The sequence below is a fragment of the Podarcis pityusensis genome, assembly GCF_964106645.2.
Source record: "Podarcis pityusensis genome assembly, chromosome: 6".
Classification (NCBI taxonomy): Eukaryota; Metazoa; Chordata; class Lepidosauria; order Squamata; family Lacertidae; genus Podarcis; species Podarcis pityusensis.
Window position 1 is genome coordinate 40,169,872 of NC_138030.1, and position 21,748 is coordinate 40,191,619.

Below are 21,748 nucleotides of genomic sequence, written 5' to 3' on the forward strand. Positions count from 1 at the left end.
TAAACAACAGCTTTGGATACCATTGTCCCTAGTGCTAATTAACTTCTATATCTACCAGGATCTGTGTATTTAGTGGTGGGGGTCCAATTCTATGGAACTCCCTTCCAGTTAGGAACAGATAGGCCCCTTCCCTGTTGAATTTTCAGCATCTACTGAAGACCAGCAGGCATTTTAACTGGTCTGATTTTATAGTTTTAACTGATTTTCTGTATTGCTTTCTTGTACGGAGCTTGGAAGCGTTTGTAGTTAATCAATATAAAATTGATTAAATAAATACACCTTTGGCACAATATGGCCAAACTATAATACTAGGGCTCCATATTCACTACAAACCTTAAGAAGAACCTTGCTGGAGGAAAGTAAAAGGTCATTTTAAGATTTCCCTCCAAGCCTTTATTTCTTTCCTGTGGTCAGTTTTCCCTCCCCAAAGCATCCCAGATGCTGCATATAGAGTCTGCGCTATGTAATTAGCACTGCCTAAGAAACCCATGTTTGCCCTTTATGCAGCGTGTTCAGGTTTATACTGGAAGGGACAGGATATTTAAAGCTTTGAGGATGGGAAGAGAGCAGACTTGTTTTTGTTGCCTCCTCTTCACCTCCGCCTCTGTTTCTGTTTTGCGTGTTTTAATCGGGAAGGGAAGTGGTAATCCAGGGCCTTGAAGGAGATGGCCTTGTGACAGACACTCGTCTGGGAATCTGAACCAAGAGTCTGATCCCCAGCTGTACCAGGCACATCCCGAGTCCTGAATGACCTCAGATTCTGTGATCCAGACTATGGAGGCAAATAGGTGATTGTTCACCCCTAAGCAAAACAGCATCCTGCTGTCCTCGGCCTTTGTTGCATTTATCAAGGCTTGCCATCTGTCTTTTATCAGTCACAAAATTCCTGTGCATGGCAAAGGAGAGGCCACAGTGTGCTCAGTCTGTGTACACAACTCCTGTTTACTCTGCATTCATTGCACGTCAACCACTGGTTTGTGAAGCCGTGTATATATGATGATTGCTGCAAGCTACATCTATCCTGTAGTTCCTTGAGAAATGCTGCATTTGGGTGTGTCCCCCTCCCCCCAATTTGCTTCAATTCTAATTTTAAAATGTATGACATATGACTACACCAGCGCCCCCTCTCCGGCCACTGGTGTAGACACACAAAGGGAAACCCAGAAACACATGCAACTGTGCAACAACCTACAAAGGTGCTTTGAAAAACATGGTGTGTAGGTGGGGGGACGACCTTGTGTTTTAAGCCAGTCATGTGTACACAAGCTTAGTTTCTGCCTTTATTGCCTAGCTGTTGCCCTGTGCATTTAAATAATATTACATTTTCTTCCCCTCCTGAGCTGAAACCACCCCTATGGCAGGAAGACAACGGTAACAGCGAGGTTAGTAGCTAGTCTGCTGCTGCTTGAACTCTGAAGACATCCTAATACGCTGTTAGAGAATCGTAAGGTTCCTAATAACCCATCTCAATAAATAACTGCTTCTTTTTAAACAATCGCCTTTTTCTAGATTCTGAACTGATTTCCTTGATTTTTGCAGCACTGGGATGTCTTCAAGTATGTGACCGAAGTGTTCATCCTGGTTCCAGCACTCCTAGGACTGAAGGGAAATTTGGAGATGACACTAGCATCTCGGCTCTCCACAGCTGTGAGTATTTCGGTCTTATGCCTGTCAGGCAGGTACCTTTATATCTGCCCCCCCGCCCCCCGGCTGCCCTACATATACCTTGAAGAGGTGTTGACTTAAAAGGACTTCCCCCCCTTGAGTCCTTGAAATGAACTCTAGCCAATGTATACCTTTCAGGCAAACAATGAGGACTAGGAACATGCTTAATCTCTTCAGATGGAGATATTTCGGACAGAGAGCTGGATGTTTCTGAACGTAGAGATGGCCAGCTCATAAAGGTTAGACTACATTGGGACATGTGTGTGAAGTTAGCCACGGTTGGCACTTTGATTAGTTCAGCATCACAATCTCTAAAAACACTGCTGCCCGAGCCACAGCATTGCTTTTCCCTTTGCCCTGTAGCATAACCAGGTGCTCCTTGATTCAAGTAGTGAGCACAAAGGCTGCTTTCGTGTGCCTATAGAAAAACAACAAAGTCTAAATGTAGCCAACCTCTATTCCAGGCATGCGCTGTCTCTAGGTGTGGAGACACCAAGGAATGAATGAAAGTGCATCTCCCCCATTATTCTCTGCCTCCTGAAAATCTGTTTTGGGACCTTGGGAGTGGTGTGGGCTATGATCTGGAGGACCACAAGTAGAGGAGTGAGTTGTTGGAAATCACTGCCCTTGTCCGAATGGAAGAATAACTTCAATCCATACCTCTGCTCATTTTTCTCTCTTCTTCCTCCGCCAACAACAAGCTGCCCCAAGCAAGTTGCGTTTTGATGGATTCATGAGGGTTGTTGGAAAGCAACCAAGGAACAGCCAGTCTCATCCTTTATAGAGGGGAAGCTGGAAGGCTTTTCCCTAATCAGGCCGCTATGATCCTCCTAGATTTAGATTCTGAGACCACTGTTGTGCTCACTTGGTTGTTTGCTGAGCATAGCGCAGCTCATTGATTTCTTGCATGAGTGCAACCTAAACAACTCCTAGCTCCTGACTCTCAATTTGTATTTCTAGAATGTTCTGAGACACTTGGAAAACATGCGCTTTAGAGGAAGTACCCCTAGAGAGTATCCCTGCACTCCAGTATAAGTGCAGAGGTGCAAAGAAATAAACAAGTTCATTGGTATCTCAAATTGTACAGCCTAAGTGTTCAGAAATAGTGACCTTCTCTCTCTTCTGAGATATGGCTGGTGCCTATTCCTTTTAAGCTTCTGACACCAACTGAAGACCTAGATATTTACCCAGGCTTTTGGCGAGTTCCAGTGTTGATGTTTGTCTTTAGTTCTGGTTGTAAATTATTTGCCTTGTTTTTATGTATTTGAAACTGTTTTAGTTGTAACCCCACTCTGGAACGTATTTGTAAGGGGGGGAAATAAGTAAGTTTTAAGTAAAAAAAAAATTTTTTTTAATCCTCTTACTGTGCTTGAACTGGGGTGCTTAAATGTCACAGTTTGTTGTGGATTCAGGGTGCTGCTCATGTTACAAGTTTTACACAACATCCGTACAATGCCATCCTCATGTCATCCTTTGTTTTCTCATTTAATCTATTTTTACAGTTTCTGTGAAAACAACAATGCATAGTAAATTGGGATTAAATTGGGAATATTGGATAGCATTTTGATAAGGGAGATGTTGTGTGAATATTGTGGGGAAAATATTGCATGCATGAACACCACCAAGTCCACAATAAATTGTCATATTGAAGCACGCTTGATCTTGGAGTCACTGAAATCCTACTTATTTTTCTGATTGATATCAAAATCCATTAGCAGTAGATATCACATCTCAGGCAAAGAGGCCCAAATAGTTGTTGAATCCATGCTTGATATTTCTTTGACTTGCTGGGCCCTCCCCCTCATGGAAGTACATGAACCTTGTTTATGGAAGACAATCTTACTCGGCTACGAGTGATCGCCAAAGAAGGAGGAGGAGGAGGAGGAGGAAGTACAGAAGCAATTATTTCAGTACAAAAAGCAGTCTGTCCTTGGCTTAATATTTCACTATATCTGCTTCATTAGTACAATAAGGATGATCCTCAGTGTAAACATCCTGCTCCTGGCCTTCATGATGCAAAGGAACACAAAAGCTGGTCTGATTTGCACAGAAATGTTGCCAAAAATCTAACCTTTGGGAATAGATTCTGGGGCGAGATGCTGCATTGCTGGGTGTGTGTCTTGGTTTGTGGATTAAATCTGTTTTCTTATATTCAGATACCCTTGAAAACTCCTTTGTTGAACAAGTGTGCTTGAAATATAGGTTAGGGAGATATCAAGAGGGGAAACAATGAGTTCCTGTATCCGTGCAACTCATGGTGGGGTCCTTGCAGCAGGAGAGCATTTGTTGAGAGGGATTTGTACTGGAGAACTGGCAGGAGTGAAACACTCTTTCCCTGTGCACCTGCTTATTCTCTCCCCCACCATCCCCCTCTGCCAACAGTTCCCCCTGTTAGCAAATACAGGCTTGGAACCAAACACTTGCCCTGCTAGTCCAGTTTGGCTCTTGGAAAAGAAGCCTGTGATTGAGGATGCACTGCCTAAAATGATGTGGGTTCTGCAGTATTTGCTTGAATCTCCATGTCTCCATGCTCTTGGAGATCCAAGTGGTAGCACACCCCCCTGTAATGTAGAGAGAAGTACAAGAGAGTTGCGAGAGGTTAGGGCAATGCTTTGTGAGCCTAACTTAACCATCTGGCCCATTTCTGCCACCATTTCTGCTGGCTATTGGAACATCTAAACATTGATGCATCATTTGCTTAGCCTACAGCCTTTCTGTATATTTTCGCCAGCTAAAACAGTTAAGTTGCATACTGACATTCTGTCCCCGTTCAATGATTTTGAGTGATGCCCGACGTCTGCTTGGCCCTTCTCCACCCACTTCTTCATGAAAGGAGGCAAGCTGATTGTTCCCACTGTACAGAAAGGGCAAAAAGAGGCAAAGGTATACTTTGTCCAGAGTTGGAATGGATCCCATATCTTGGCATAGGCATGCTGTCCATTTGTCAGTGGGAGGTGTTCTTCTCCCCACACCCCAAAGAATGTGAGCAGGACAAAAGGCTTTTTCATCCTAGCTGCGTTGCTGCATGGAGACTCCTTGAAACAATGCTTGTTGCAGTCTGGTGCTTGGACACCTTCATGGTGCAAGCTCAGCATTGGACAGGCTGCCATTTGCTTCATTCCCTTGCCAATGCTGAAGTAGGCAACAAGACCACGAAATGAGAGTGCTTACCATAATGGTATCCTGCCCCGCCAATATGGAAGAGGTATGAGTCTGCTGCACCATGAGTTATGCCAGGCACCTTGTGCAAGCATCCTCCTCTGTTTCTTGGCTTTTCCTAATCAATCTTGGATGCACTGATTTCAACTTGCACCAAGCACCTACCTCTTGATCGGCTGGATGGTGGAACAAACTCCTTTTCAGCCTTTTCTGCACAGCTGTAAGGAACCATGCAGAGACCAATGTCTGCTATTGCTTCCCTGAGTTACCTGGCCCCTGCTCCATTCATTCTTGTATAAGCGGCTTTAAAGGCTTGGTCAGATTGTCCTGTGAGCATTGAAATCACTGAAACCTTGGGCATAGTTGCATGCTGCTTTAATGGTGTCACTTGAAGTGACATCAGTGTGTTTAAAGAATTGCGACCAAATGCAGGGGGCTTGATCCACACTGGGACCACAATTTGTGGAGAGAGGAGGCTTAACACTGGCCTATTACTGCCCGCCCCCGACATAATGGTAATAGCAAAGCAATGGAAGTATTATTATTTGACTATTCCAATTTGCTGCACAGGTCACCCCGCTGTGCTACTGATGCTCCTACTAACTACTGTAGTGGTTTTTTGGGGGGGTGGGGTCAAGGTGAGAGATGGAAGAAAGAAACTTCCCTCTCCCTATTCACACTGATCCTGATCCGCCTTGGGGGGCCCTGTGCTTGTTTTTAATTTAAAACAATGGCACTGGTGTATCACTTAGAACAGTGCAATTATAGCAACATGTAGTTTGACCCCTATCTGTCTTCCAGTGATGGAGAGAACTGCCATGTAGCTGGGGCAAGAGTAGAGATGCAGTAAGGTTTTGCCTTCAGTGTGTATCTCTCCTTCCCAGGAGCTGTTGATTTTCAGTGTATCTATTTCTGTGGGTGCCTTGGAATATCTCCTTAATGCCATGGCCCAGATGTGAAGTAAGGCTGCATAACCTATCGTCTCATGAGGCTGAAGGTATTCCAATCACTCACCTGGGGACCGTTTTCAAAATCTGAGGGTGTGAGGGAACAAAGGAACTTGACAGAAAGTACATCTCCCAGAATAATGCAGTAATTAAACAGCTGCTGGAAAGTGATTATTCTACGGCCTTCATCCTGCCGCCACCGCCTTCCTTGGTCTCCCCACCCACCCTGAAAAAGTATCTGGTTACCCTGAATCCTCCACAAATGCAGGTTTGGGCTTGAGTTTGACACATCTCCCATAAACTCGCCAACACTCTCTGTCATGACCTTGACTTGGGCACTATTTTCTTTCTCTAAATAGTTCTTGCTCTGAGCTGTGCTTCCTAGGACTTGAGCCGCAGTCATACCACTTAAGCTTCTGCTACATTCCAGCAGAGCTTAGTGGCACTGGCAGCAAAAGAGTCCTGGCAGGGAAATGAGACTCCCTCTTGCTGGGTAGAAAGCTTTTTACTGTTTCCCACCCTCCTCTTGTCACTCTGGCAAGTCCTTGGATGTAGGGAGCAGAATTGCTTAATAGCATTTGCCGCCGGTCAGGTGGCTGCAGAACCTCAACCAGTGTGCCAGTGTGCCAGCCAGCGTGGTGTAGTGGTTAAGAGCGGTACTCTCGTAATCTGGGGAACTGGGTTCGCGTCTCCGCTCCTCCACATGCAGCTGCTGGGTGACCTTGGGCTAGTCATACTTCTTTGAAGTCTCTCAGCCCCACTCACCTCACAGAGTGTTTGTTGTGGGGGAGGAAGGGAAAGGCGAATGTTAGCCGCTTTGAGACTCCTTAGGGTAGTAATAAAGCGGGATATCAAATCCAAACTCCTCCTCCTCAACGTTCCTGGGGCAAAGCATAGTATTGGGGCCCTTCTCCTGCATACACTTTGAATGCTATCAGTAGGTGACATAGTATATTTAACAGCATAATATTGACATAATGCATTCTGTGGCTTAGTCTGCAGTTTGATTGTGAATGCCAGTTCACTAAGTAGGCAAAGCTTGCTGTGAGTGGAGTTAATGCGTCTCCTTCACATTCATAGCTGCTGTTTGTCCTAGTTCGACCTTACTCCTTTAAGGAAGCATTCCAGCTTACCTTCATTGAATTTTGGAAATAGAATTATAACATTGGAAGGGACCCCAAGGGCAATCTTTTCCAATCCTCTTCAATGCGGGAATCACAGCTAAAGAATCCTGACAGGTGGCCAGCCAACCTCTGTTTAAAAACCTCCAGTGAAGGCGAGCCCTCCACCTTTGAGGTAGGTCTGTTCCACTGTCAAGCAGTTCTTACTGTCAGAGAGTTCTTCCTTATGTTTGGTTGGAATTTCCTACCTTGTAATTTGAATCCAATCGTTTGGGTCCGACCCTCTGGATCAGCAGAAAACAAGCTTGCTCCATCTTTTTTTATGTCTGCAGCCCCTCTCAGTCTCCTTTTCTCCAGTCTAAACATGCCTAACTCTCTCCTAAGGCTTGATTTCCAATAGGCTTCTTATATTTGACTCTACAAAAGAACCATAAGAGGAGCCTACTGTGACAGGTCAATGGCCCCTCTAGCCCTCCATCCTATTATCACAGTGGCCAATGGGATGCCCATGGGAAACCAGCAAGCGACTCCTCCATGCAAAGAGGTGGGGGAACGTTCTTTCATATGTGGTGGACTTGTAAAAGGGTAAAAGAGTATTGGGAAACAATCCATAATAAAGTGGGGGGAAATGTTTAAAAGTACTCCCCCCCCCCAAAAAAAAACCCCAGAGTCTTTCTGTTGGGGATAATTCAGACTGAAATTCCCAGGTATCAAAAAATGGTTATTTATGTGTGCTACTACTCCGGCCTGTGTTTTGTTAGCCCAAAAATGGAAAACGAACGAGGTCCCAACCAAAAAAGAATGGCAACTTAAGCTGACCGAATATGCACAATTTGCAGACTTAACATAGAGAATAAGAGAACAAGAAGAACATACGTTTAAAGAAGATTGGAAAACGTTTATTGAATATATGGGAAATAACTGTGTACAGCTGAAAACGCTGGCAGCGTTAAGATAAATTCAACAGTGTAAATAAGTTTTGATGGATGCAATAATGGAATACTAAATGGTATAGTTTTTGTAAAATATGGAGGGATTTATGATATGTCAAATAAATCATGGAAGGAGAAGAAGGGAAGTCATTGATATCTTAAGGATGTAAAATGAGTATTCTAAATTGTAAAACAGAAAATTTAATAAAAATCAGAGAGAGAGAGAGATGAAATCAGCATGCGGGAAGCCTGTGTATATTGATAGAGGGTGGGAAAGCCAGTGACATTGTTGCGTGTTCCAATCAACATCTGGATATGGCTTTTCCCCACGCTGAAAACCTGGCGTGTGTAGCAGCCCGAGAACATCTATGTGAAGAGGAGCTGGTGCTTGTACAGAGATCCCTGGATGCCACTTTGCAAACCATTCCCTTAGCAGGATTGCAGTGAGGGGGATGAGATGCAAGCCTTTCTAAAACAAGGTTGCAGGACAGTGCTAGAGGTAGAAAACAGCTCCACTACAGTACTTGTTGGGCTGTTTGTTAAAGATAAACTTTTATTTCTTGAAGGCTGCAGTTGAGTTCATATGTGTTGAAATCACATGGACTCCTTTCTCAAGGAAAAGGATCCACAGGGGGCCCACCTGCAGTGGGAAGAAATCAGGAGAGGCTTCTTGAAGGAGGTCTTCCGGGGGCTTGGTCATTAGGCTTGCTGTGTGGGAAGGAAGCTTAGTACAGCTTCTCATTAGCTGCGCATTAAGACTCCCAAAATAGGGTTTTGTTTTTTTGCCATTTAATATTTTTTCTCTCTCTCTCCTGCACAGGGGATTAAAATTTGTGTTTGCCTACAGCCAGGTTATGCTGATACCCTAACCTAATTGCACGAGAACAAGGAGTCTCTGGGCCAAATTCACAACAAAAGTAGCAGCAATTTTAGCACTGCATGACTTGGATCCCACTCTTCTTGGTGGAATGTGTCTAATTTAGGGCTGCTTTAAGCCTCTTTTGTTTGCTGGACATTCCATTGCTGATGGCAGTTTTTCTTTCTGCGTGTGCTGGTGAAAAGGGGCTTGAAGGGAAAATTTATGGACCGAATGTAAGGTTGTGGAAATGGCAAGTAATGATTTCTATGACAGTGATGAGCCTTTGACCAGCTGCCAGAAGTAGTTAGTGCTGCTGGCCACATTCATAATTTCCGAGTTTGTGTGTTACACTTTTCTCACCACAAATATTTATTTATTTAGAGCAGTGGGACCCCACTCTCCAGCCAAAAGGCTTCCAGCGCAGCTTACATGGAATCAAAATAAGACACTCCCTACCCACAGGCTTACGTTCAAATAAATAAGTAAACAACACACAAGGGAAAAGGGACAAGGAGGGAAGAGGAAAATAAAACTCTAAGCTCATGCACCTATTTCTAGACAGTTGTTCCCATATTGACTAGCTAGCACAGTTCAGAGGCAGGAGGTGCCTGATGGAGCTAAGTCTTTGGCAAAGTGGATGCAATGAACCCTGAGTCCTATCTCTCCTACTGAGGCAGCCTAAGAAAATGGCTGCCCCCAGGTGACAGCAGAGAGAGAGGAGGCCTGGTGGAGTTGGCCTGTCACAGCTGAGCTGGTGACATATGGTCACCCTAGTGCCACATTACAGATTCCTCTCAGTGGTTTATGGCTTCTGATGGCGCAATAAGGAGTCACGCAGCAGTATCTCCTGGGCTGCTCAGAAATTGTCTCAGAGGATAATTGATCTAAAACCTAGCCCAGACTGGGAAAGCAGCCAAGATGGTCTCTGGCCTCATCAGAACCCTCAGCTTCTGTAGCTGCAGTCAGTCAGGCCTGCAAGGCAGGGAGCAGGTCTTCCAAGACTCAAAACCATGGTGGTGTCTGAGGTACAGATTTGACACAATTTATTTTATGAGTGACCCCTTCCAACGGAGTAAGGACTTTCACTGTTTAAGCAGGCTGTGGAGTAGGTAGAGTGTTTGTATTCTGGATAAGCTTTATTCATTCTCTGAAGTTACTTCTTGGGTATCTGCCAGAGGTATGTTTCTTCTCTGAGTCCAATTGACAAGAGCGTTTAATTTCATTACTTGAGCCCACAGGGATCCTTTCAGTTTTCAAGATTCCAATAAATGAAATTAAGCATAAGTCGAAGGGGTCTGGGTCCTGGGACCCCCAGAAATAATGAAAAGTTGCACAATATATTTTTACAGTAACTGCTAGCAAGCTCTTTTAAGGCATTATGTATCTAAGGCTACCGATGATTTCAGATCCATGGCTCTGCTGTGTTAACTTGGCTCTTTTTAAGTCTCTTGTGACTTGGTGAAAAGCATGTTTCTAGTCCTTGTGATAACTGATGTTGTGAGCAGTAATGGAAATCATTCTTGGACAGAGCCATGGGGGTGGAGTGGGGGTTCTGCGTCTTAAACAGCAAGTGGTTTTTTGCTTGTACCGCTTCACATTATCTTCCCTTCCTTATCTTCAGTTGGAATAAAAGGCAACTGGTTGTTTTTTCTGAGCCAAGAATTGGAGTTTTCTCTGGTACAGTTTGCCTATTGCACTGCCATGCATAACTCCATAAAACATCGATATGCTGTGGAAGTTCACTTCCAGTTCTTCTAACCTTGAGTTGGACCTTTTTGCTGAACCTGAGTAACACAGCTTATCTTTGGCTGTGGGACCAGAGCAACTAAACTTAATATATAGTTATATATACAAGGTATATGAATGAATGTAATAATAATAATAATAACTACTTCAACTGATCCACATGCCAAAACGTTGCCCAAGCCTAGACTCACAATACCAGCTCCCTACACATTAAAATCTGTGGTTTAGCTGTAAGCATCCTTTGAAAACCAGTTCAGAATGCATTGGTCCATTTGCTTTATGTTGAAATATAATGTTTAATCTCTGTTTTATCTTGCAGGCTAATATTGGACAAATGGACACTCCCAAAGAGCTTTGGAAGATGATAACAGGGAACATGGCTCTGATTCAGGTGAATTTTGGGCAAGAGTATGATGTCTTTAAACATGAAGGGCAGCTTGTAAGGAGACGAAAGTCCTGTCAGTTTCTCCACAATTTCTGAATGCATCCATCATGTGATCATCAGCTCTAAAGATTGAGCAGCATAGTGCCAGACACCCCTGCTATCAAATTTGTTTGCAATATTTAGAGTCTGTGTGCAAAAAGAATATCTCTCCATGCCCCACCCTCACCTTCTGCCATAGCCTGGAAGAAGATGTGTATCCTTTGTGTTTGACCCAACAAATAGGAAGCCTGTGTCTTCAGAGCAAAGGGGCTGGCTTGGCTGGCTCCAAACAGTGAGATTGCAGTGTTGGTCAGGACACGCAGTAACCTCTATGACTGCTGTTGAATTGCAGTAGCTTCCTGAATGATTCTGCACAAATGGGAATAGGAGCTTCAAGTTCTTTTTCTCCGACTAATGTCTGACTGCATCTTCTAGGTTCAAGCAACGGTGGTTGGCTTTCTGGCTTCAATTGCTGCAGTGATATTTGGCTGGATCCCAGATGGGCACTTCAGCATTGGCCATGCCATTCTCCTCTGTGCCAGTAGTGTGGCCACAGCCTTCATAGCCTCCCTTGTGCTGGGTAAGGAGCAAATGCTATATAAGGAGGGAAGAAGAGGTGCTCTGCCTGCAGTACCTTCGCAGCAAGACTGAAACATTTCCTTTCTCTGGTGTCTAGGCATGATCATGATTGGCGTAATCATTGGCTCCAGAAAGATGGGCATCAACCCTGATAATGTGGCTACACCTATAGCTGCCAGTCTCGGTGACCTCATCACACTTGCCCTGCTCTCTGGAATCAGCTGGGGTCTCTACATCGAACTAGGTAAGCTGAAGGCGATTGCATGACTGTGTTCTGTATGAATCATTCCGTTCATTCCGTATAAAATTCCCAAGCTTATTCCCAGCAGTCTCATTTATAAGGTGAATTCACATTTGTACTGGTGTCTGGTGCACACCTGTTGCTGGCTCCCTGCAAGCATGGCTTGCAAATCGGAAGCTGATCTCAGATGTGTGCTACCTCTCCTCTGTCCTCATTCCCATCCCACTTCTCCTGTTACATGTGCACTCACACTAACCATGATTAATGCCAACCAGGTTCCCTCGTAACCATGGTTTCGACTTTTTTGCCTTTCCAGGGAAGCATTGTTTCACATTGGTGCACTTGTAACTTTAAACCACGAGTAGTTCTGACAATGGAATGGAGAGGGAAGGGAAGGTTGCTGATTCCCTGTTCCCAAATCATGTTTTACAGTGAGCCGTCTTTGCATCTGCTCAAACATCTGTAGTTTATTACTACGGAGATTATTGAGAAAAAAAGTTCTTCTGTCCTGTTTTTGAATGGCTGTTTTGGTGGGGATTCAACTACATTCCTCTGCTTTGCTTGTATATTAAGAAGAATAGTAACAGCTGCCACAGATGTCTGTGCATATGGGAGATGGTACTACTTGAAAAGTATCCAAGTATTTTTGACCTGGAGGACAGATGATAATATACTACTCCAGAAATATCTAAACTGCCTATTTCAAGGCAGTTTCAAGGGGAGAGAGTGCATTACTGCTGAATCTCCCACTGGCAGGCTCCAGTGCCTAACTCTAGCTCCGCCATCCCCATTGTCCATGCCAGCTGGGAGTCGTAAGTGGGAAAGGCTGCTCTAACTGCATCCATGTGAAGATCTAATAAAGTATCACTGCAAATGCATTTTTTAGGTCAGAAGGTTTGGGTTGCTGTGCTACGGTTCTCCTTAGCAAGACTGTTATGCCCTGTACAGTGAAGGTTAGGACATATTGGACTCATGGGAAACTTGTGGCCCAAAGGCACTCTCTGCACCTAAACTGGTACTGGTCCTGCAATGGTCTCAGTCATCCATGTGGACCGAGAGGTAACCCAACAGGGACTGTAGCATCCTGCCCATGTGTAGTGCATTTGAACTTCTAAAATAAATATGAGTTGTTGTGACCTTAGAATACCACATTCATTGGAACGGTGTGTTGCGTCAGCAGATATCAAAGATTCCCTTTGGCCTCGTGTAGAATTTAAATCCTAAGCGTGGCAAAACAGGCTGCCTTCTTCAGTGAGTGAAACTGCAATATGATGGTTGTCTTGCCACAGACTGCTGTCTTTCACCCTGCGATGGTGGTTCTTTGACCTCTGGTTTCTTTTTCCCACTCAGAGGAGAAAGCCTATGTGAATCCACTGGTGTGTGCTTTCTTTGTTGCCCTGCTGCCCCTTTGGATCATCATTGCCAAGAAGAATCCAGCAACCCGGGAGGTGCTGTACTCTGGCTGGGAACCAGTCATCATTGCCATGGCTATTAGCAGGTAAGAAGGTGGCAAGGGGCCGTTCTCTAGGAAGGATGTCTTGCCTCAGACTCTGAGCCACGTGGTCTGTCTGCTGCTTAAGAAGCCGATAAAATTGTTGGGGGGAAGCAGGCATTTCTGTTCTATATTGGGTCGTCCCTTTAATTGGGCAAACTATTCAGAGTAAGACTGAGAGTGGCTCTTTTACCACATCATTTAGTCACATGAAACTAGTTTTGTGAAATCCATCTTTAAAATGGCCTGCTTTTGACTCTTTTCTTGGCCTCAGTGAAGACAGACCGCAAATGACTGGATGTCAGTTGATTCAAAAGCACTTTATACACTTCAAAGAAACCTTTCAAATAAAGTTTTTTAGGAATTGTAGTAATTCACTGGGTGATTTCATTGCATCATTGAAAACCAGAATATTGCTAAGTTGGCAGTAACTCTTTTGTGCAGAGAGCTATTCTGCCCTGAATGTTTTCTTCATTTTCTTCCATTTTGTTGTTACAGTGTTGGAGGACTGATATTGGATAAAACTGTGTCAGATCCAAATTTTGCAGGGATGGCAGTCTTTACACCGGTTATAAACGGTGAGTTTCTTTTCACTTGCACCGATCGCACATTCACACACGTCCCAGGCCTTTCTACCACCAAATGCCTACTGGGAACAACTTTCATGATTTATTTAATCATGGATTGATTCGTTGTGTATTTTTAAAATGTAATTTAATGTTACTTGTGTCACCAACATTGGAAGGATTTGTATTCTGAAAGGTGGAATATAATTAGTAGTAAGAGATGTTTTGGTTTTTTTAAGTGCCCCATGATATTCTTGTAAAGAAGCTGGTAAAATGCGGTCTTGACTATGCTACCACTCAGTGGATTTGTAACTGGCTGACTGACCGAACCCAAAGGGTGCTCATCAATGGTTCCTCTTCATCCTGGAGAAGAGTGACTAGTGGGGTGCCACAGGGTTCTGTCTTGGGCCCAGTCTTATTCAACATCTTTATCAACGACTTGGATGATGGACTCAAAGGCATCCTGATCAAATTTGCAGATGACACCAAACTGGGAGGGGTGGCTAACACCCCAGAGGACAGGATCACACTTCAAAACGACCTTGACAGATTAGAGAACTGGGCCAAAACAAACAAGATGAATTTTAACAGGGAGAAATGTAAAGTATTGCACTTGGGCAAAAAAAATGAGAGGCACAAATACAAGATGGGTGACACCTGGCTTGAGAGCAGTACATGTGAAAAGGATCTAGGAGTCTTGGTTGACCACAAACTTGACATGAGCCAACAGTGTGACGCGGCAGCTAAAAAAGCCAATGCAATTCTGGGCCTCATCAATAGGAGTATAGCATCTAGATCAAGGGAAGTAATAGTGCCACTGTATTCTGCTCTGGTCAGACCTCACCTGGAGTACTGTGTCCAGTTCTGGGCACCACAGTTCAAGAAGGACATTGACAAACTGGAACGTGTCCAGAGGAGGGCAACCAAAATGGTCAAAGGCCTGGAAATGATGCCTTATGAGGAACAGCTAAGGGAGCTGGGCATGTTTAGCCTGGAGAAGAGGAGGTTAAGGGGTGATATGATAGCCATGTTCAAATATATAAAAGGATGTCACATAGAGGAGGGAGAAAGGTTGTTTTCTGCTGCTCCAGAGAAGCGGACACGGAGCAATGGATCCAAACTACAAGGAAGAAGATTCCACCTAAACATTAGGAAAAACTTCCTGACAGTAAGAGCTGTTCGACAGTGGAATTTGCTGCCAAGGAGTGTGGTGGAGTCTCCTTCTTTGGAGGTCTTTAAGCAGAGGCTTGACAACCATATGTCAGGAGTGCTCTGATGGTGTTTCCTGCTTGGCAGGGGGTTGGACTCGATGGCCCTTGTGGTCTCTTCCAACTCTATGATTCTATGATTCTAAGTGACACCTTAGGAAGGACAGCTACAAGCATATGTAAAAAGGATTGGGAGATGTATTGAAGTGGTCCAGGAATTGGTTCCGGATTCTTCGGGGAAGCTATTTCAATGGTTCTCTCTCTCTCTCTCTTTCTCTCTCCTCGTTCTTTCTAGGTGTTGGTGGCAATCTGGTGGCTGTCCAAGCCAGCCGCATCTCCACTTACCTCCACATGAGTGGGATGCCTGGAGAGAGTTCTGAGGCGGCCCCTCGAAAGTGTCCAAGTCCTTGCAGCACTTTCTTCAGTTCAGGTAGCCAGTTTGTGTAGTGTACTGCCCCCACCCCTTTTAATATAATAAAAGTCACAGCATCTCAAGGCCTCTCTATGACTCCGACTTAAATATTCACCATTCTAGCCCTGTAGGAAGTCCGTCAATCTAAGCACATCTCCTCCTGTCTTGCTCCTGTATCCTAGAGAATTTTGGGAGTTCTGTGCAGCTAGTTCTAAATGCAGTTTGGCCTTGTGTCTTTGGAAACGCTTGTTTTTTTCCATTTCCTTGTTCTCCATAACAAATCTTCATGTAAATTTAAAAGCCATTTAGTTGTTTGTGGGTTTACAAACTGCATCTGTGGAACTATTTTGAAGCTCTTGCTAGTATTACAAAACACTTGAGTGAGCCTGCAAATTTTCTAGTGGTACAATTCCTACCAGATTCTGTAGTGATGTTTTGCCTTCCTATAACATAAAGCTAGTTCTGGGTCCGTCCATACAGCTCTCCCTTCAGTGAGACAGCCTAGGACAGGGAAGAGGAACCTGTGGCCCTCCAAATGTTGCTACAGCTACCATCGTTCTTGACCATTAGCCATGCTGTCCGCAGCTGATGGGACTTGCAGTCAGACAACTTCTAGAATGCCACACTTTCCCCATCCCTGGTCTAGAACTTTGTATGACTACAATTTTCAGAATAAGGCTTGTAGTGCAGAATCCAGTGTCTCCTAAGGATTCTTTGTCGCCTTGGCTAGAAATGTGCTTAAAGAAATCCATCACAAATGTAGAGAAAATCCCGGAAATTAATTGCAACTCGTTGCAAAGATGCACTTGAATTTTTTTTGGTGGGGCTTCGTTCACATTCATTTGCTGAGGGTTCATTGATCCCTGTTGCTTGCTGTTACACACAGACTTTCTACAAGTCCTGACAAATGTGAACTAATTTCATATCCCGCTTGGTGACAAATAAGTCTCAATTATGTGACTGAATGGAACGTGCAAAAAAAAAGATACACTATCCTTATTTTCATATTTCAATTGCAGGAATTGTTTATCATAGAATTCTAATCATGTAACCTTGACAAGGAACATAGATTTCTGTCTAATGGGTAGAACAAGTCAAGGCTGCTTCTCCTAATTAATTTAACTAGCTTCTGTTGTCTAAGCTGTGGTAACATCCAAGTGAAATTATTGCAATGCATTCTATGTGGGGCTGCCTTTGAAGATGGCTTGGAAACTGCAGCTGGTGCAGAGTTCAGCAGCTTGATTGCTGATTGGGACAAGACGATCTGAGCACATCACACCCCCTAATTTGCTTCTAGGCCCAATTTAGAGTGCGGGTTTTGACCTATAAAGCCTCATGTGGTTCAGGACCACCTCTCCCCACGTGAACCAACCTAGACCCTGCTCCTTTATACATATTACTTTTATATTATGTTGTTTTACACTTGATTTTAATGCTTGAATTTCATACGTCTCTTTGAGTTCGACTTTCTGAAATGAAGCAACTAATAAATATGATGGTGGTGATGCTAACTCCTCTGCTGCCTCTTTACCTCTGTTCTGCAGATGTGAATTCCCGGTCTGCCCGCGTGCTCTTCCTCCTGGTGGTTCCTGGCCATCTTGTTTTCCTCTACACCATCAGCTCCATGCAAGGCGGCCACACAACACTCACCCTGATCTTTATCATTTTCTACATGACTGCTGCACTTCTCCAGGTAAGCACTGGCTTCGGTTGCCTTGTCAGTGGTGAGACTGGAATTTGATTAGAATGATGAACATGGATCTTTTATTGACCACCTACACATGGTTAGGCGTAGGATGCTGACAGCATTTGGAGTTTAAGCGCATCAGCAGAAGTTGACCTTGACACCGAATCACTGCTAGAAGAGCATACCTTACACTGCATATAATCACACTGAGGCTCTGAGTTTAGGAAAATAAGAAAGCTACGTTTATTGCAGGAAACACATGCTTGATCGGAAAGTTCCTAATTCTAACTTAACTGAGTGTAGAATGCAATGACCCATGCTTCCTCTTACATCTCAGCGGGAGAGACAGAAAAGATGTCTCCTTTTCCAAGCTGAGGATGAAGAAGAAAGAATGAGGTCAGCAACCCTAGGAGTTTATCTGTAGTTAACTTATAAAGAGATCTGAAGTAAGTTCTAGCGTAATTCAATGGAAGTTTCTCTAAGATAAGGGAATACAGTCGTACCTAAGAAGTCGAATGGAATCCGTTCCAGAAGTCCGTTTGACTTCCAAAACGTTCGGAAACCAAAGCGCGGCTTCTAAGTGGAAGCCGCGGAAGCCCTGTCGGACGTTCGGGTTCCAAAGAACGTTCACAAACTGAAACACTCACTTCCGGGTTTGCGGCGTTCGGGAGCCAAAACGTCTGAGTACCAAGGCGTTCGGGGTCCGAGGTACGACTGTATACAGAATTGCAGCCAATGCTCCTTTGGCATAATGAGACACATTTTACAGAATACAGTATTGTTTTCAAAGATACAGTTGAATATATTGTTACTACTTTTTAAAAATCAGTAGTTTTTTTTAAAAAAAGAATTCCTTTTTGTTTGCTTAACAGAGCTGACATCTACCAATATGATTTCTCTCAATCATATGCAGCTTCCATTATGACATGCATACCACAGTTATAAACTTAAAACAGTTTTTCCCTTGACACTTAATGTTCTGGAAAATGTTGAACCTCTGATAACTAAATAGTGCCAGGCTCAGTTTAAAATACTTTTTGTAAAGCTGTATTTGGACATGCAATTCTTAAGCAATTCACAAGCTTTGATATGTCTAAGCAAGTCCCACTGAATTCTATGGACCTTACTTCCATGTAAGTATAAGAGTCCAACCTCTGTTCTTCTACTAATAAACATTTATAGTGAAATACTATCCAAAATATACCATGTTCTCTAGTTTGCTGTTCTGTCAAAGTATGCTATGTTTCTGCACATTATAAAACAAAATGTTATTTGGTATTTTATGCCATGTACAAGCACAGTCAATATGTGCACATGGGATTTTTTAAAAAACAAATGTTTATACTAACAATTCAGTCCTTTTTAGTTGTCATAATAAAGTTATCTAAACGACTTTCCAAATGCCTAACCTACTAATTTGGATAATAAACTAATTGGTGAACTAATACAGTGGTACCTTGGTTCTCAAACTTAATTTGTTCTGGAAGTCCATTCCAAAACCAAAGCATTCCAAAACCAAGGCACACTTTCTCATAGAAAGTAATGCAAAACGGATTAATCCGTTCCAGACTTTTAAAAACAACCCCTAAAGCAGCAATCTAACATGAATTTTACTATCTAATGAGACCACTGATCATAAAATGAAAACAATAATCATTGTACTGTACTGTAAAATAAATAAGACAGTATTGTAGATGATAAAAATTAAAATGACTTTTTTTCTTACCTGCACTGATGATAGTCATTGTTTGGATGGGGGTGCTTTTATCCATTTTTGTGTAATACAATCAATCAATCAATCAATCAATCAGTAGCTGAACTGGGTTCCACACAGTCACAAAAACAAAGTAACTGAAAAAGCCTCAAAATAAACGCAAAATAAATAGCAAAAACAAAACTTAATGTGTTCCGGAAGTCCGTTTGACTTCCAAAATGTTCAAAAACCAAGGCGCAGCTTCTGATTGGTGCAGGTGCTCTGGAAACAATAGCCGACAGTCACATCGGACGTTTGGCTTCTGAAAATCGTACGAAAACCAGAACACCTCCAGGTTTTCGGCGTTTGAGTACCAAGTCATTTATTTGAGTACCAAGGTACCACTGTATAGGGTAGGGAGAAAATAAATTTCTGTGCTTTTATTTTATTTTTAAGGGCAACAATTCTGAGGTACTGTACTTCAGGTCCTAATCACTTTAGATAACTGCATTGAGCATATATCCTCTAAGATTAGGCTAGATTTTGAGTAGCTTTTATCTGAAAGTAGTTTCTGACAGAGGAATTTACAACCCTTTCTCCTCCCGCATAGACTCTTGTATGGCCACAGAAGGGTAGAAATTAGATTTCCTGCTGAGAAAAGGAGATGTGGGGCATGCCATTTCCTCCCTCCCTTGTTCAAGACTTTATTTACCCAGTAGTAAGTTGTCAAGTCAGCCAGAATGAATGATGGAAGGGGATGGGGATGAGGCTAGTGAAATGGATGCTGAGGGTTCTGATTACTCTCAGCTGTCCTTGTAGCGGATTTTGGCTTCCCATAATTCTTGGGCACAAACTGCAAAGCGCGGGAGGAAAGAGAGGCTGTGGCCAGGGAACTTTCAGCCGAAACTGACCACTTCCTTGACGCTTGTGGAAGTAGCTGCTGACTCTGAGTCATGTCAGCAGCTGAACAGAACCTCAGGGAAGTGACTTGCAGTTCTCCTGGGAAGAAAGGAAACATCCTGCCAGATGCAGCTCATGGACCCCCCACTATGCTTGCAGGAGCTTGGAAAGTTTAGAAGGGAACTTTGGTGAACTTATCATTCCAGGGACATTGCATAGTACAGGTTGCTTCATTTCCAAAGGTCTGAAGGGAGACCTTTGCATAAGATAGTATTTCTCTTACTACTTACAGCGATTTGCAGTAACTGTAATTTGAGAGACCTGTCAGGAGTAAGCATGGACCAATGGTACCAAATATTATGGAAAACAGCCCTACTAGAAAAATTAACCAATAAACTGAAACTGACACGGGGACAAACAGAAGAAAACGCCTTTACCCCGGTATGGCTCCCCTTTATCACATACACAGCCCAACAAGACAATGACAATAACCCACCAACAGCATACAAATCAGTATGGCTAACCTGATCCAAAACACCCACCCACCCCACTCACACATGAAAACAAAGATCACCACAGCCAATCACAAACAAACAACCACACCCTAGGCCAACCCCAACCTCTCTCACCACCAAAGAAACACAGATGAACAGCAGAGAACCTGCACGAGCAACGCTGACACGAAACCCTACATACATTAAGCAAAACAGAAACATTGCCACCCGACCCCCACCCCACCCCCACCCATCTTTGCCCCCTCCCCCCCTCCCCCCAATGTCTCAACAAATGAAACTGATTTGTAAAAATGTTACATGGAAAAAATACGAGAGACATTACACATACTTCTGTAAAACAAGAAAATCTTTAATAAAATTTTTAAAAAATAAAAATGGCTTTCATTCACACCTCCACCAGGCTGAGGAGCATCAGCAAGCGAGGTGGGCAGTCAGTTGTTTCTCATGAGTAACCATGTGCAGAGCATCACTTGCCCTGCCAGTTGGCCATAGGTCCTGGGGCTGTAGAGAGAGGAGGCCAGAGGTGAGAGCAGCCACAGTATTTCAGACTATAGAGTCTTCTCTCTTCCAGTCAGCTCACTGTCGTTGCTCGCCCTGCTATAGTGGTGCCATCAGGGCAGGACTTTGGGATAGAGGTCCTGGGCTCCATTCGGCAGAATGAACAGGAGGGTCGCAAATGCAGCAGGGGTGGCTAACCACATTTTGACCCCTGAGCCCTGACTCCTGAGGGCCAAATGTGGTCCTCCAGGTCTCTCCATCTGGCCCTTGGGAATCTCTCTAGGCCGCACAAGCTCACTAGCCCTGCTCTGCAACCTTCTTGAGGGCTTTTGTCTGACTGGAATGTGTCCTTCAACTCTGACCGTGCCTCTTGCTTCCTTGGATTGAAGAACAGAGAGGGGGCTGTTTATGTAGAAATGCGCTGTACAACTGGAAAATCTGCTTTTGTTGCTCTGCCTGCTTTTCCCTCTGGCCCCATCCCCTGTTGGCCTGTGGTTCCTAGAAGGGAATGTGGCCCTGGGACTGGAAAAGATGTAGATGCTTAGCATCTGAAGAGGAAGGCCCTGTAAATCTACTGGGTGACTTTAGAATCGGAACTTAACTGCATTGCTAGAAGTGAGGAGTCTTTCCCAAAAGAGCTGTGTCCCCGTTAATCCACCACATTTGCGCAGGAGTGGCTGTTGTGCCCTTATTACTGAATTGGGGCTTGCGTTATCATAAAATATTGGATAATGCTGTGTATACCAAGCTTGCTTTAGTGCTTCAGTTCAAGACCAAACATGCAATTCCAGTGGCCTTGGCATCAGTGGCTAATGTGACGCATTGTGCTTCTGTCTTCTAGGTTCTCATTCTTCTCTACATTGCCGACTGGATGGTCCACTGGATGTGGGGCAGAGGCATGGACCCGGACAACTTTTCTATACCTTACCTGACAGCGCTGGGCGACTTGCTTGGGACAGGTCTGCTGGCCCTCAGCTTCCATATTCTCTGGCTCATCGGGGACCGAGACACAGACGTAGGGGACTGAAGCTACCCTTCCTCAGCATCTCCACTCCCCGGCTCTTTTCCTTCAGTGACATTCCCCACCCCCACCCCTTCTACAAA

The 21,748-nt window shown here is 44.0% G+C and overlaps 1 protein-coding gene across 3 annotated transcripts in view; it reads left to right on the forward strand.

Annotated features, from left to right (window-relative positions):
- SLC41A1 (solute carrier family 41 member 1) overlaps nucleotides 1-21,748 on the forward strand; it is a 35,377-nt gene extending 13,629 nt beyond the window's left edge. For all 3 annotated transcript variants that reach the window (XM_081009083.1, XM_081009084.1, XM_081009085.1), the window contains exons 3-11: nucleotides 1,540-1,647; nucleotides 10,749-10,820; nucleotides 11,289-11,433; nucleotides 11,530-11,676; nucleotides 13,024-13,171; nucleotides 13,664-13,743; nucleotides 15,235-15,369; nucleotides 16,896-17,044; nucleotides 21,486-21,748. In XM_081009083.1, the coding sequence (XP_080865209.1) occupies nucleotides 1,540-1,647; nucleotides 10,749-10,820; nucleotides 11,289-11,433; nucleotides 11,530-11,676; nucleotides 13,024-13,171; nucleotides 13,664-13,743; nucleotides 15,235-15,369; nucleotides 16,896-17,044; nucleotides 21,486-21,671 (1,170 nt within the window). In that variant the 3' untranslated portion in view covers nucleotides 21,672-21,748. The remainder of the gene's footprint in view (nucleotides 1-1,539; nucleotides 1,648-10,748; nucleotides 10,821-11,288; nucleotides 11,434-11,529; nucleotides 11,677-13,023; nucleotides 13,172-13,663; nucleotides 13,744-15,234; nucleotides 15,370-16,895; nucleotides 17,045-21,485) is intronic.